The 16846-nt window shown below is 41.2% G+C and overlaps 1 protein-coding gene across 1 annotated transcript in view; it reads right to left on the bottom strand.

The window, feature by feature from the left end:
* Positions 1-16846, bottom strand: part of M1AP (meiosis 1 associated protein) — a 59893-nt gene that overhangs the window by 8767 nt on the left and 34280 nt on the right. The window contains exons 4-6 of the mRNA XM_011358086.1: positions 12003-12176; positions 8026-8188; positions 6926-7067 (exon numbers count right to left, since the gene is read on the bottom strand). Coding sequence (XP_011356388.1) covers positions 6926-7067; positions 8026-8188; positions 12003-12176 — 479 coding nt within the window. The remainder of the gene's footprint in view (positions 1-6925; positions 7068-8025; positions 8189-12002; positions 12177-16846) is intronic.

The raw sequence follows: 16846 nt of genomic DNA, 5'->3' as shown, positions 1-16846 counted from the left end.
GTAGTCAACAATGTATTGAAGGTGTATTGAGGACCAAAGGGCCATTTCCCACACTCTGAATTGTTAGCCTCCTGAGATTCTGAGGGAGGCGAGAGGCACTCATAGAGATATGAGTGTGTCAACATCCTGGCCCTTGGGGACTAATATTTTCTAAATTTGACTTAAGAAAATACAGTAATGCGATATTTCTCAAATTAGAGAGCTAAGGTGCAATTTATACTGATTCCGAGTGCTGCGAAGGTCAAGATAGATGTGGCAACAGGTATATGGGTGGGGAAGGGGCAAAAAGGATGAGTTGGGGCAGGCTGTAGCTAGAATGGGGGTTGTAGGAAAAACTTCATAGTGAAGGTATTTAAGCAAAATCTGGGAAAAAAATGAGTAGATATTTGTCAGGTGGACAGAGGCAAGGGGAAGGGAGCAGATGAAAAAAGGTGGAGGTGTGAAATCATTTGCCATATTTGGGGATCATTTACTAATTTATTAGTGTGGCCAGAGTGGACAATGGAAGGAGCATGGTGAAAGATGAAGCAAGAGAAATAGGCAAGGCTGGGTCACGAGAAGCCTACCGATCCCATGCTAGCCTGCTATCCTAGCACCTGTTTTCCTGCAGGCTCTAAACTCTAACCTCATTCTGACCATTTTTGTTTTTTAAAAATGGCTCCTGACCTGCCATCACCTCACTCTCGGCTTGGATTCCTGCTCTTGACTCTTTGCCTAACATAACCAAGGACTTTCCATTTCCCCACCCATTTACAGCCCAACCAGGTCGTTGCCTGTGTACTTAGCCTCCTGCTGGACACGTCCTGGTTTGAATCCTGTCACTTCTGTAGCCAATTAGGGCAGACATGGCCAGTAAAGCTCTGGAATGTGTCTCCAGAGACTGACACTGTAAGTAGGAAACTGAAAGGCCTAGGTGGTATTTTCATTTCTTTTTCTAGTTCACACAGACATGACTTTGTAAGAGAAATGAGGATGTGGAAAGTGAGTCACTAGCTACATAACTGGGACTACATAGCAGGTTTTGGTAATTGAAACGATCTTTTCCTGGTGATGAATCAATTCGTCTCATAAATACTTGGAAAAAATTAATTTTATTTATATATATTTATTTATTCCCTACCACATTCCAGAAAACAGTTATGCCAGTTTTGAAAAATGCAACAGTACAAAAAGATAAATTAAACAAGAGGATTGGGCAAAGGAAAAATAATGGTAGGACAGTAATAGAGCCAAGATTAAATAAGCTCATAAAAATGCAAACCACTCACTTTAGTCAGAAGGGAGCCCCACAGCTTTTCCTAATGTAAAGCGTGGGAGACACTATCTTGTGGATCCTTATTGAGTAGTGAATGTGTTTCAGAGCACTTCTGCAATCGATATGATAATGAATTTCACATGGCTATAGAGTGGTTAAGAGTTTGGGTCCTGGAGTCAACATTTCTGGGTTCAGTCCTGGCTCTACCATTTACTAGCTGTGTAATCTTAGGAAAGTACTTAACATCTCTGGGCCTCAATTTCACAACTGCAAAATAGGAATAATGATTCCTACCTCATAGGATGGTTATGGAGATAATATAAATTAATGTTTGTGAAGTGTTTGGAACTGTTTCAGGCACATATTCAGCACCATGAAGTGTTAAATTTAAAAAAATTAACAATTATTAGGTAACATTAAATTTTGTTAGATTAAAGATAATTTAATAATTCTTAGCTATAATCTATAAAAGCTCTGACGAATGAAGTCAAAACACATGGCTCTCTTGTAGTCTGGAGTAAAATTTGTGGGAATGGATGGATGGCACATATCTTCAAGAAGGGCTGGGACATGAGGTTTTCGAGACCCTTGCCTATCTGATGAAAGGGTATTCTGAGGAAAAGGAAGTAAAATACTCCAATAAAACAAAATAATCTATAAGTAGGACAGAAAAATACAACATTCAATTTTCAAGTAAAAAAATCAGGGAATGAAATAACACTTAAGACTGTAGTTGACTAAATTTTAGGGTATTTGTAAAACGTAATTTGAAGTTACACAACATTTATAGTTGATGAGACCTGGTGAGCTGGCAGTAATGACTAGAATTTAATTATGGCAGTATGGACTTTGTTCAGAAGAATTGCTCTAAAAGGAGTGGAGGAAGAGACAGTGTTGAATGAATTGAACTCTGCTTATACCTGTAAGGAAACCCAGGCACCTGATAATGAGAACATGGTGGATCCACCAACCATGGTATAAGCAGAGTTCAATTCATTCAACACTGTCTCTTCCTCCACTCCTTTTAGGCTGAGGGTAAACCTGAAAATGTATTATGAGTTGCCTAGCCAGATAAGGAATGCAAAGGAGAGATAAGTGAACATTTAATAAGCATCTACTTCTGCATCTGAGTAGGCTGGAGTGGCCAGTGACAGACTGGTTCTCTTGCCTGGAAGAACTAGAAAAGCTGGACGATATACAGAATCTATTTATCTGAAGATAGTGAAGAGGTGCTGTCACAATGAAAATGAAAGGCAGCTAAGTCTCTGGAGAGGGAAGACGCCAGAGAGATGAAGGAATTACTGCAACTGCTTTTACCATGAGGGCATATGTTGATTCTGAGTCGGAGAGAGTCGGGATGGGGGCTGAGAATCTAGAATTTGCACCTGCTGAGGCATCTGCAAGGGAACAGAGAAACCAGCAAGTCTTTTGGTGGAGACTTGGCAGGGTTGGGGTGGGTGCTCAAACCAATTTCTTGCTTAGCACATTTGCCAGATACTAGGGCAAAGACACCCAAAAGAGAAAGCCTCTAGAAGGAGAACACTGTAGTAGACTTGGGGTAGAGGAATTAGAGTTGGGATTTTTCAGGGGAGGGGACACAAACAATACACCAGGTTGGCAGTGGAAAATCCCGGAGGGTCAGGAGCATATTAGGGGTAGATGGAGCCTTAGCAGCACTGCAGCTCAGTCTTGACTCAGCACAGCTCCTGAGTGGAGTGAGATGATCTGCCACTACTCTGTCTGCTTAGTGTAGGGCAGGATGAATCTTCTCTAGAGGAAGCCAGCACCAACTGGAGCCTCTACAATTTATGTAGACATGATGAGCAACTTTCATTATAATATTACCAGGTACACCAAAAGAAAAGACCACATGTCTGAAAACCACAAGAAAAAGAGACAATAGAAACAAAGCCACAGGTGATCCAGGTATTGGTGTTAGCAGATCAGAATCTTAAAATAATTATGATTAGTATTAGTTCAAGAAAATAAGTGAAAATATGGAGAATTTCTCTAGAGAATTATCATAAAAAAGAAACAAATGGAAATTGTAGAATTACTAACCAACCACTACATGCAAATTGTATGCCAAACATATGCTAGGTTCTTTATATACTCAACATTACTTAATCATCTTAAAAACCATAGGAAGTATATTTTATTGTCTCTACAGATGACAGGGATGAGAGTTACTCATATGTGTCTGTCATGCACCTTCTCCCTTGTTTTCCTTCTCCCTGACTTCACTTCTACTCATGAAAGGAGAAGCCTTGTAAGTTCTATCCTGGAAGTTTTAAATAGGTAGAGAGACAGGACCTGAGAAGGGAGGGGACTATGTCAAAGAGACTGTCAATCTGCAGAGTGTTTATCTGGCTGAGAGAGGGAGAAAGAAGATAGAGGAACAGGGACTGGGGCTGCAGATAGTGTTTGTGTGTGTGTGTGTGTGTGTGTGTGTGTGTGTGTGAGAGAGAGAGAGAGAGAGAGAGAGAGAGAGAGAGAGAGAGAGAGAGAGAAAGGGTCTTGGAGTAGCTCCAGGTTAGACATAATTGAGGAGTAGAAGAAGAAAATTTGAGAAATGTCATTGTAAGTTATGAATTATTTCCTTTTTGCAAATAATTCAAAAAATAAATTCTTTGAAAGCACAAATAAATTAATTTTAAAATTACTTTTTGGTCTCTGGACAGTGCTTCTTTATTTATGATATAAGCAGAGACTACACCACATGGGGCCACTAGTGAAGAGATTATTGCAATATTAAAGGTAAGAGGTAGAAAGCGCCTGAGCTAGAATAATGATAAATAATGATGGAGAGAGATACCTGCAAATACCAGTAGATGCTACGGGGACAGAACAGGCAAGTCTAAAGTCACTGGGTGCTGGCACCATGGAGAAACATGTGATAGTCAAGGAATACTTCGAGATGAGAAGAGGGAGAGATTGGAGGTAGGGAAGCTAGGTGGGAGTTTACTGAGGAAGTCTTGGTGTGAACAAGCAGTGGGGATGGGAAGGAAAGGACATTTATAATCCATGTTATGAGAGGTTAACTCATATGACTTAATGATGAGGTGGGCGTAAAGGGTGAGAAGGCTGAAAGTGACTGAGGTTTCAAGCCTGGGTGAGTAGGCAACGGCGGTGCTACTATTAACAGAAAGACAGAAGTTAGAGTGAGAAGTTAGCTGGAGAGGAAACATCACAAATGAGAACAGAAGGCAAGAGTTACATGGGGAGCTGACAATATCTGATTTTAAAAGAGCGCGTGAAAAAGGTGTAAGAAAGAATACAAAACCAACGATGGAGTTAAAGAAGTGCTAAGAATTTGCACGAACAGGATCAGGAAGGTTAAAATTCTAAGTAAGTCTTGTCACATAGCAGGCACTCGAAACACACATGTTGTTAAATGAATGAACTGAGGCCTGTGAGAAATTCTCTCTGTAACATACTGCCTTTCAGGCGTTTTGCTGCTTGGAGAAGGTGTCATGTGAAAAGCAAGAAGGAAGAGCCATTTAAACACTATCTTGCTTTTCTCTTTTCCAGAAAAGGAGAGTGGTCTTTAACCGGGATGAGGCAGAACAAACAGAGTGGAGAGAATAGTAATGTAAGATGAGAGAGGAGCTCTTACAAGTACCCAGTCACTTTAAGTGAATTTACATCCAGTGAAGGACAGAAGTATGGGGTGTTCAGGGAAGGGAGAATTAGCCTCAGTGTCGTAGTCTGTATTTATCTGGCTGTATCCAAAGGAGGGAATTTAGCAAGAAGTTAAAAGCATTGGCTTTGCAGTCCACAGAACTAGATTCAAATTCTGACTCAGCCACTTTGGTAGCTGTGTGACCTTCGATAAGTCACTTAATCTCTCAGACTTCACTCTTCCCCATCTGTAAAAACGAGATTAAGAATCCCTATTCTCACAGCGTTATTGTGAAGATTAAATGAGGTAGAGTATGCAAAGCACTTGGTTAAGTGACTAGCACTTAGTGAGATGTATGTGCTGGTTTATATATCTTTGCTTCCTTTACCAACTGTTTTCTTGGGCTACATTTCCAGCAATGGAATTAAAGTGTTGAAGGATCACTTTCCAGACAATGCACACTCCCTCTAGCAGTGCATTATAATGCCAACGTCTGTTTAAAATACCAGGAACTAGAAGAATGTGTATTAAAGCCACTTGAGAAAAATTTCTCCTCAGTGATGTAGCACCTCTGAGATCCTGAGGAACTGGGTGGAGTAAATGGTAAACTAAGCTTTTGGGCTCTAACAGTCAGAAATATCTGTTGTCTCTGCTGTGCAAAGACAGCAGAGTGCTCTTCAAATAGGAAACAGGAACTCAGTGGGTGGACCTAAAAGGGACTGTGGGCTTTGAAACAGGAAAAAAAAGAAGCCTGCTTCTGATAGTGAAAGAGATGAATTGCTGTGCTGTCTTGATCACCCATGTTCTGCTAGGTCAAACTTTTATTCTGTATCCACTTAGCAGTTCTACATGTCTTTGGCTTATATTTGCGGTTGTTTTATTTTGCTTTGTAAGTGTTATATTACCGTTTCATGTATGTGATCTCTTAGTTTTTCCATTTCAGGCAATGGCATACACATACTTGTCCAAATCAGAAACCAGGCAGTTATTTGATACTTTTCTCTTCTTCACTCCCTACATCCGATCCGTCACCAATTCCGACACTGTCTCTAAAACATTTCCTTAATTGGTTTACCTTTCTCTTCTTGACTTCCAGCATTTGAGTGCAAGCCACCGTCATCTCTTGCCAAGACGACTGTTATGCCCAACTGCCTCAATTTCTTGTTTCCATTCTTGCCTCTGCTGGTTCATTTCCAAATTTTGGCCCAGGTAATCTTTTAAAAACTTAGATAGATGATGTCATTTCTCATGATTTCTTTTGGTCCTTAAAGCCCAAAGTCCTTACTTTGGCCTACAAAGCTTTGCATAATTTGACCCCTACTCAATTCTCCTCCCTACCTAGTGGCTCTCTCTCCTCTCACTCTGTTATAAAGGCCTTTTCATTCTCGATTCTTCTCTGAGCTCTTTCCAGCCTTGGAGTTGATGCACATGCCTTTCCCTGTGCTTGGAACGCTCTTCCTGTCACCAGTCACCTGGCTAACTCCCATTCACCCGGCAGGCTTCAGCTTAAATGTCACATTCACAGAGAAGTTCTCTGATAGCAGCCTTTTCTTTTCCTTCATAAACTTCTCAGAATTAGGACTATATATGTTTAATTCTGTCTCTTCCATTAGAGAGTAAGTTTCTTGAGGCATTATGTAGATAATGTCTGTTATGTTTCCACTAAATATCAAGGGCTTAGAACAATGTCTGGCAAAGACTAGGTGCTCTTTATGTAAATGAACCATAATAGCCAGCACGGTGTTAGGAAGAAAATTAGTTTAAAAATACAGTTATTTAAGGACATTTCTCTTTACCATTTAAAGGTAAAAACTCAGGGATTTTAAAGTTTAGTGTCATATAACTGAATTCAGGAATTATTCTTTATAACATGAAACCAACAAAAGCAAGTCATATTTAATCCACATTTCAGAGATTTTCCAGTTTTTTTCCTGTCTTCTGAAGGATTGGAACAGGTTTGGGATCAGGGCAGCATTCAGCTAACTGTTTTTCTGTGGTTGGTATTTTAACACTCTTCCTCTTCCTCACCTGGGGATGTGGGTACTCACCAGCAGGCTGTGACACAAAGCATGGAAACGCTGTTGATTTGTCTCTAGCTCATCCCAGTCCAGCTGCCAACAGCTCGTGGGTCTCAGGATAAATGGGAGTCCATATGTGACTGACTCACAGATACCAGTTGATTTTACAGCCCTGGGAAGAGGCAACAGCAGTGAAAGCTCCTTAGTGATATCCAGAACCTTGACCTAGATATACTTAAATTCAGATAAGTCTATGACCCTATTGTGAAATCCCTTAGGTTAGGGCCTATGAATTATTCATCTAGTCTGGCCAGTACCTAGCAAGGTATCAGGCACGTAGCACAGTCTCAAAGCCTGTTAATCAATGAATGGAGCAGCCATCATGAAGGCTCATGACTCTAGTAGGTATTTCTTCTCCTGAGCTCATTCTATTCCAAGTGACTTCCCTAGTGACACTCCCATAATACCCCTGCTACAGCAATCATATAACACAACAGTATGCTAACCATCTGCATCCCAGTCTTGGCTCTTGTATGGTGAGGTGCTGACAGAAGATGCATCGAAGAAGAGGATGCATCTAAGAAGGTTCCTAGCAGCATCTATGGTCACAAACCCATAAACGAATTTATTCAGAAACCTGTGCATGGGCACTGCCAGAGGAACCGGAAGCAGTAAAGGTGGCCTTTGCCATCACTGCTAATTCTTCCTTGGACTTGGCTTCCCTGGAAGCGGGAATTCTAGTGCTTAGAGAAACGGGAGGGCAGGGGAAGAGCCTTCGTACCACTTGCTCTTTGAAGGTCAGATTTCTGTCCTGATGCCTAAACACAACTGGTATTTAGTAAATATCTACTGAATGGATAAACACCATTCTGTGGATTTTGTTTTTCCCTTCATTTAGAGATGTTCTGGATTTCCAGTCCTCATCCAGACCTCCAAGTGTCCTGCTGCTGCACACATCTCCACCATCCGCTCATTTGTCTCTGCATGCTGAGCAGCCTGGCTGTGCTCAGCCCATACCTGACTCCCGCCTGCCCAACGCTTGGGGATATCCTCTCTCTTTAGGCTTTCTAGCCATAAAACTCGTGAGAATAAGTATTTGCATGGATTAGGGAGATTCCCGTGGACCATACTTGATCACCCGGAGCTTATAATGACAGGCCGAGGACTGGGCAGCCATCTGGTAGAGTGTGCTGAAGTCTCCTTTGGGGTCATCCATTCTCAAGGAGCCATCAGCTGTACCAGGGAGTAAGGACGGGCTGAGGAGTCGCTCTTGGAGATCACATTTCAGGCACACTAGGATAAAAATGACACTGGGGGACGGATGTCTGTCACAAGTTACCTCAGGCTATGCAATTAAGAGACAACATCTGTTACCAGTTCTACCTCCACCTGGCAAGTAAGAGTTGGGAGGAGGCAGAAGAGTGGAAAGAGAAAAGTAAGATTGGTTTGGGAAGGCAGAGCAGATCTGGGGCCTACAGTATTGCTCTACGCAACAGGTAACATTTTCTGGGTCTGACATGATTTTTACTCGTTTTACTCCTGTGCTGGCTGAGAGATCTGGTTTAGGATCCAGCCTGAGAGGAACATGTGTCCTCTGTGGAAGAGGCAGCTAACACTACAATATGCAGAGGCCTTTTTTACAGAAGGAAATCTTGCCTCTTCTGCTTCCCTGTAGCGGCTTAGCTTTGGCAAGACTATAGGTCAGATGAAGGAAGAGCAGGAAAGCAGAAGTCAGGCAGTCAGCTGATAGCTATTGTTCCTCTGTTGGCTCTTCTAGTGACATTTGGGGGCTGGGGAGGAATAAGTAAGTTCCTGAAACAGTTTACTTCTAAATTCTTCAAAGGAACAAAAGTATAGAACTTTTTGGGCCTTGGAGTATCACTGTGGCACCAGACCACAGTTCTGAGAGGGCTTTGACTAGGTATGAGTTATTTGTCAAGGTATCATACTCTTCTGTATTAAGCTTCTGCTCCAGCAGTTATATTCACATGCCAGAGTGTACGATGTTCTGTTGCACTATGCTTGAATCCTTGATATTACAAAGTTTTTCAATAAAATGTATACTGGGTTTGAATATTATTAACAAGCTTACAAATACGCAAGCGTTGAGTACTTGTGAGAAGGCTAGTAGTTGATGTTAGTGATTTGTGAAATGATTAACTGCAGCATGAGGTACAAACAAAAGTAGAAATAATGTACAAAAAAATAGAGTGCCAGAACAGATGTCAGGTACAACTGGCCCTCTGGGCTCGGCACTCAGATGTAGAAATTAATTCTGGGTGAGATGGCTCTTGGCCTGCTGTGTCCTAGAGCCCAGCAAGTCAATAGGAAGGACTTTGCCTAAGACTGCAGCTTCCCCTCATTCCTGTGCGCTGGACTTCACTGTAGGTCTTTGGGCTTCAGGACAGGACAGTTGTATTTATCTGGCTAAAGTTCTCAACTCTGGCTGAATTAAAATTCTTCTAGGAAACTTTAAAAAGGTACTGCCGTCTGGGCCCTACCCCACACCAATCAAATCAGGATCTCTGGGGATGAAGCTCAAATGTTCCTCATATGATTTTTATTGTAGCCGGGGCTAAAACTATGGGAACAGTAGTCTCAGCAGACTGTTCCAAAGTTGGGAAAGCTGTTTCAGCTGGGCTCGGGTCTAGAATGAGGTATCCTTTTCACCACCCAGAACCCAGGTGTCGAGGTGGCAAACCTCAAACCCAAGAAATTAGAAAAAACGCTATCTGGAGCTGACTGTGCACTTTGTCCGTCAGATGGAGGCCTCTGAGGGAAGCACCTAGAGAGGGGCCCAGGCAGCTACAAAAGCAGGTGGTGTGCAGTGGAGAACCTTGTAAGGAGTCAAAGTGAACATGTGAGGAGCAGTCCTCAAAAGATTCTATAGGAGGAGCGCTCAGAGTTTTGTTTTGTTTTGTAGTGAGCCACATATACAGAAATCCAAGTGCGTGGCAATGTGTCGGTGTTTTAACCCATGGATAACTACAGTATGGTCCTTACTATGGTTGCATAAACTCTCGGGTGGCTCATTCCACTGCATGGGAGGCCTGCTTTCCCCAGACCTCATTCCGACTATATTTGAGCACCTGGATTCCAGTGAAGTTCTCCCCAGCAGAAGAGCTGATGAGTCTGGATCTAAGTTCTATCAGAGACCTGTGGACTTCCAAAAAATGGTTGCAGATGGAGATAAACATTCAGGCTCTGATCCTGGTGCTGAAAGCCATGGGAAGAGGGTGGGCAAAACAGAGAAATTCTCAATAGTACCACAGGCAAATGCTGTGCAACGGTGGAAGGAAGGCTGGTTGCAGGAGTTCCTGGCCTTTGAGGGGCCTGCCCTCCTAATAAGAAAAGTGAATCTTTAGGCCCTTCGTTTAGAATTACCTAGCATGAGGCAGGCTGTGTAGTAGGTAAGGGCCCTGGCTCTGGAGGCAGACAGACTAGGTTTGATGAATGTCCTCTGGGCTGAGAGGAGTCAAGTGTACAAAATATAGATTTCTAGTCCTGAGGGTAGGAGTGGGCTCTGGTGTTGCCTGGCTTCAAATTCTGACTCTGTTATTAACTTTCTCTGTGGTGCTGGGAAAATGTTTAATTTTGCTAAGTCTCAGTTTTCTCATCTGTAAAACAGTGATAATATTGTATTTAATTGATTCCAAGATGCATTATTTTCACATACTAACATCTCTATATGCATCTTACAATTGCCACTGACCAGGCACACACTTGTAACCTGTACATAGTACTCTAACTTTAAAAAAGCTCTCTCATAAATAAAAAATAATATTTCTAAGTGATAAGAAAGCATTGTGTTATGTTAAATTGGCAGTATTTTTCTTTCTAAGTAATTCTTTCTTACACAGAATATTGGTATATCTTATAATTGATAGCATCTTAGATTCAATGACATTATGGTGACATTACCTGCCTCATGATGTTGTGTGAAGATGAAATAGGATAATGCAAAAGAAAGAGTTAACATAGTGTTTTGGGGAAAAGAGATAAGAAGTGAATTCCAGAGGATAAGACAGGAAACAGTTGATACTATTAGCCTTGGACAAAAGGGGTGGAGAGGAGATCTTGAAAAGAAGATTTTATAGAAGGAAAGACAGATTAAAATCCAGGTAAGTTGTCAAAGGTATCCCAGGCCCTAGATTGAAATAGGGGGTGGTGGTGGGATAAAGAACTGATGGTTATCTCCAGAAAGAAAGGACCAAAGTGTATCTTCCCCCTTGGGGCTGGGAATCTGTACCCATTTTTTTTTTCTCATTGAACTCCCATTCTTAAAAGAGAATACAGGCCTTGGTACTTTTCCTTCAGAGCTGGGCCTTGAGGAATCAACTTTTCCAAACTCAGTGTGGCTGACTATACTGATGGCCCCATTTGCAGGCCCTGCCACCTGGGTCCTGAGCCAACCTTCAAAGGGAATATGAGACTAGAAATGGCTTTATCTGTGTCATCTAGAGGGACCTGGAATGAAGCATCAATACCAGCCAGAACAATATCCAAGGCCTGCTGGCATGTCCAGAACACTGGATTGATCTCTAGGCTTCCAGAATTGCCAGGACATGCTTTGGGAATGTAGTCTCGGGCCTCTAGATGTCTTCCCTGGGGCCTGCCTTTGTAGTTGCTTTAGTTCCCCTCGATTTGATGTCTCCCTATTCAAAAGACCTCTCTTTAATCTTGTTTAGTCTTGGTTCTTTTCCTCTACTCATAGGCCCTGTTGATAATGTTGAGGTACCAGCCTGCCTCAAATTATAATGTCATTAATAGCTACTGCATTAAAAAATAAAAATTTGGGAAAAATATGATTCACTGTGCTCTTATGTAGTATAGCTACTGCCCAACTATTGAGGTGGCTGTCTTTGCCTCTTAACTAACTGTTCCTTGCTGTCTGGACTTAATTACATTCAGTTTTCTAACTGGTCGCTTTTTAGAAATTCTTTCCTTATTCCATATGCTTACACTGGACAACTTCGTCCAATCCTCCTCTAATCCCTAAACCTCAACTATTCTGTAGTCTGACTCACCAATCTAGACTCCAAATCCTAGACTAGGATGATCATAGCCTACATAATATGTCTTTTGGGGTGGGGTGGGGGGCGTATACTTGGATTATCTGTGCCTCTGGAAATGTTGCCGAAGGACGGTGAAGGAAAAAGAAGATGGATATGTTCTTGGTCTGTTCCACTGTTATGTAGCCAGGCTTTGAAGAAAATCTCCATGCTGACAATATCATTGTCTACAGTCTGAAAGTCAATGTCAGTTTCCAGGATAGAACTCTCTGCAGAAGAAAAGGAAATAGTGGTTAAAGTGTTTAATTCTTTAACTGTAAATTTTGAAATTGCAAAATTTAAATGCACACATTTTTTGACCCATTAATTCTACCTCCAGATATATGCCCTACAGACATTCTTGGATAGTACATAAAAAGACATATGCAAAGATGTTCGGTACAGCATTGTTGCACTAACAAATAATCAAAACCCCAAAAGGAAGCAGTTCAAATGCCCAGCAATAAGGGAATGTCTAAATAAATTACGGTACACTCAGACTATGGAGTATTATGTAGCTGTTAACAAATAAAGTAAAACTAAATGTAGTGAAATGAAAAGCTAGGAGATAGTAAGTGAATAAAGGAAGTTGTATAACAAATGTGTATATGAGCCCATTTACATAAAAATAAAACTATTGGCCTAAGTACATACACATGTATATAAATGCATTTTTCAAAGGTCTGGAAGGCTACCATCAAACTGTTAGCAGTAGACAGGAGTGGAAATGGGACTGAGTTCTGAGATACATTCCTTTTTATTATTCATATTTCTATACTGTTTGAATTTTATTGAAATCATGTATTTAAAAACATTCTAGAATACAAAAACAGCAATAAAATAATATAGCAATGCAAATTAAATAGTTAAGCGGCACTTCAGCTTTTTGTTGTTTCATAGTGAAAATGTATTCAATTATTACTTCTGTTATAAAAAAATAAATTTTACAAAGATGAAAAGAAAAAAAGAAAAGATAAACTCCCGAGTTTTACCTTCTGACACAGTTTACGCAAGTTTGCCATTGGCATGCTGTATCTCACAGTGCGATCAGCAGCCAAGAAGACAGTGATGGTCTGGTGGAATTTGATTTGATTCCAAATCTGAACGAATGGAGCTAGGTGGGTGGGTGAGGAGGCTTTGCTGGGCTACTTCCTGCTTCAGGCAACACTAGCTCAGGAGTTGGGTTCTGAATATGCAGGTAAATGTCAGTAAAAGCCAAATATTAGGTGGTGGGGAAGTGCAGAGAGAGGAAATGAGGCAAGAGCTGGAAAGAACGTGAAGAGGAACCCGAATTTTTTTGCCTGACTGTGAGGGACTCTCTGAAATCCTTTTACAAAGGGCCTAAGAAAAGCCGGTTGCTCTAATGAATTAACTTCTGTGTATGACTCATGGATCCCAGGGAGAAGGTTGGTCTATTTCTAGAACGACATTCCTGAGGACAAGTATGCAGAGGTGGCAGACTCTTTACAGGGAACAAAGGGCTTCAGTCCAACGTGTTGGTACCCACACAGGAGGTGTGGTGAGACTTATATGACTTCATGTCATATTTAATGACTAGTTCTGTGTCTGAAAAGGGGCACCAAATGCATTTCTCTTTGACCGGTAGGATTAAAACTCTACTGTTTTTTGTGAATAACTATGAGGATTCATTAGCTAATTAGTTATTTCATTCATTTCTTTAGGCAGAAATATTCATCGTGTATTACATAGAAGATAAAATACCAGGTGCAAAGATCTAATGATACTCTTTAAGGAGTTTATAAAGCAACATTGTATATATGTTTTTCAAAGGAATATTTATTGCAGTTATAAAGCGACACTATTTTTGACCATTCTTCTTAAACTCTCATCTGTCCCATTATGTTTTAGGGTGCTATAGTGATAAATATAAAGTAATTTGTCAAAGAAATGTCCCTTGTAAATAAGGAGAAAGGTTTTTTTAATAATGTGAACCTTATTTTGTCACAGGCAAAACAAGAAAAACCTTAATTTTTTTGAACCTGGACTTTGACTTGAATGGCATATGAAAATGACTGAACAGCTTCTCCTCAGGGAGACAAAATAGTTATTAAAGCTTGAGAAGGCAGATACAGAACTACTGAAATGGAACTGAGCAAAGGATCTCAGAAAGTAGAGAGGATAATATTGCTTAGAGTTTCAACAATGGAATTTTGGAGAGGAGAAATAAGTATTTCATTTTTTTTTTTCCCCAGGGAAAGGGTAGAAAGTCTTCTCATGGCCAGTATAAGGGGACAACAGCAAAGTTATCTCCCACTGAGAATCTGGACATAAAAATAGGAGTTTTCCCAGAGTTAAACCATAAAATCAACACAGAATGGTGAGGTCCATTAAAAACAGTGATCTAAAGAAAGGAGAATGGCTTACTGACCACAGCAAGATTTGGCTGGAGCCTATGCACAGTACTGGCTTATCCAAAGAATGAACATTACAGAGGGGGTTGGCCAGAAACGAAGCACAGAGAACGGCATGGCTCAGAGGAGAGGGCTTGCTGGCTCAATGATGTGCCCCAATGCCAAGATGTGTCTGTTAAGTCTCTGCTCTTCCTGGTGATGATGATGGTTATGGTTCTCCCTCTAAAATATCCTGGCTTAAAACAGTCATGGGAATGTAGAGTACAACATAGGGAATATAGTAATAATATCGTAATAACTATAAATGGTTCCAGGCAGGTACTAGACTTATCGGGGGGATCACTTCATAAATTACTTAAATGTCTAACCACTATGCTGTAGATCTGAAACTAATATAAAATAATATTGAATGTTAAATGTAATTGGATAAAAGTATTCTGGCTTATATTTTGGTCTTAGGCTAGATAAGGTAAGCCTATCTTGGAGAGAGGCTGTCAAAATAATTTTCTGATCTTGCAAAGCTGAAGGACCAAGCCTGAAACATGGCGTCTCTCAAGGAAAATGCCGGTCTTCTCTGCAGACTTCCCATCAACATTCCTGAAGTTCTGTCCAACTTCTTAACCTATAGGTTCTTGGGAAAGCCACAGAGCAGAGCTTCTTCCTTGGAAAAAGTTCTCATGTAATTTTCGCAGAGACACTGTACTTTGGGTTTGAGTCTATAGTTTTTCGGGCTCAGAAGGGAGTTAGCAGCTTCTCAGGGACAGTCATATTGTTCAAGTTAACTACTAATGTGTTAAGCAGAACACACTAGAGGGAAAATGTCTTTTCCATTTCCTCTGCCAGTGGTTCAGACATTCCTTTCCTTGTGCCTGGATCATGACAGTAACCTCTTAGCTGTCCTACCAAACTCCATTCCTTCTCCAGTACTTACATACTGCTACCAGTTAATTCTAAAATGTGGTTTCATAAGATCCTATTGTTGCTAAAGAGCACATATTGCCTTCCTGCTGTCATCTTTATTACCCTCACTCAGCCTATGTTACTGGTAATACTCATCATTCCTCAAATACCACACCCTTCCCTTCTTCTATGATGGCTTATACGATTCCTTCCATCTCTACCCGTTGAGATTCTGTAATCCCATCCCGCACGGGTAGCTTACATAGAGCTGAAGCTTAGCAAATGCCTGTTAAGTTAAACAACAAATTAAACAATTGCTCCCTCCTCCATGGCTCTCACTACTTTTTCCTGTAACTCTTCTGCTTCAACTAAGTTCGTCTCCTTTGTCACATGACTTCCTTCCTTCCTTAGTGCTTTTATTACTCTGTCAATCCATGGCCTGTGCCTCCCCCAGAATTCAGCGCAGAGCTGACTCTGTCCAGGAAATTATGCTTAATTATATCCTCCCTTATTCGGTTTTAATCAGCATCCCCTGGGGATCTGTGGGCTTCATTTGGTCAATATTAATTACACTTGTTAATTGTCTCCCCTGAAGGGGTTTCTTCTCTTTCTGTGAGTTTTTTGAAAGGTGATGGGAGGTAGTGGAAAGACAAGGGTTTGAATCTTGACTTGAAAGTTGTTAGCTATGTGACTTTGGGCAAAGTGGGGATAGTACAACCTATGTCACAATTATAGCGAGGCATACGAAGTAAGATGATTATCTCTGAATGGCATGCGGTAGGTCCAACAAATGGCATTTTCTTCCTTTACTCTCGTCAACAAAGTCATTTGCATTTATAGAATAAGAATGTGCTTTCCTTTTTTAAATTCTCCCCTCCCCGCCCATCACTTCCCTTGGTGACTGCTTCCTCCCCGACACTTAGAACTGTGTTCCTCACCAGTACAACTAAATGTGCTACATTTGGGGGCTGAGAAAGAGACTTCTCAATTTCTCAGATACTGAAGAGCAGCTCCCACATGGACTGGGGAGCAGTGCACCGGACACGAGATGAGCCGAGTCCCACCGAGGGTATGAAATAAAAAGGTTACCGGAACGTGGGCGCAGCTCTGAGCGTCTGGGTGATGAAGACAAGTGAGGAAGGTCTGGTTCACAGCAGTCTACCCAGCAGCCAGCATTCACATTCAGTTTTTGGAATTACCCTGCCCCCCTGTGGCCACAAGCAGTGACATCCTTCACTGAGCTCTTTTTCAGCTTTTCTGGAAGGGCTACAATAATGAGAAAAACTAATCATTGAAAATAAGGTAATGCCTAAAGCAGCTCTACTCAGAAGTCAACCTAAAAACAGGGTTACAAAACGAAAAATGTGTTTAAATGGGAGAAATAAACACTTTAACACACATACATGCACCTTTAATGACTGTATTTTTCTCTTGACATAGAATGCCTAAAGTGGAGGTCCAAGAAAATGGCCTGCACATCCTCCCTAGTCCCACACAGGCCCTGACCTATAGGCCGGACCTATTTCTATCGAAATGACCTTCATACAACCTCTTCTTGGGCTTCACATATGGGTATCACGGGTACCCATCTGAAATTATATACAATTTCACCTGTATGTGTATACATA

This window comes from Pteropus vampyrus, unplaced genomic scaffold, assembly GCF_000151845.1.
Source record: "Pteropus vampyrus isolate Shadow unplaced genomic scaffold, Pvam_2.0 Scaffold37, whole genome shotgun sequence".
In the NCBI taxonomy this organism is placed as follows: domain Eukaryota; kingdom Metazoa; phylum Chordata; class Mammalia; order Chiroptera; family Pteropodidae; genus Pteropus; species Pteropus vampyrus.
This window is presented reverse-complemented; position numbering and strand designations above follow the sequence as displayed.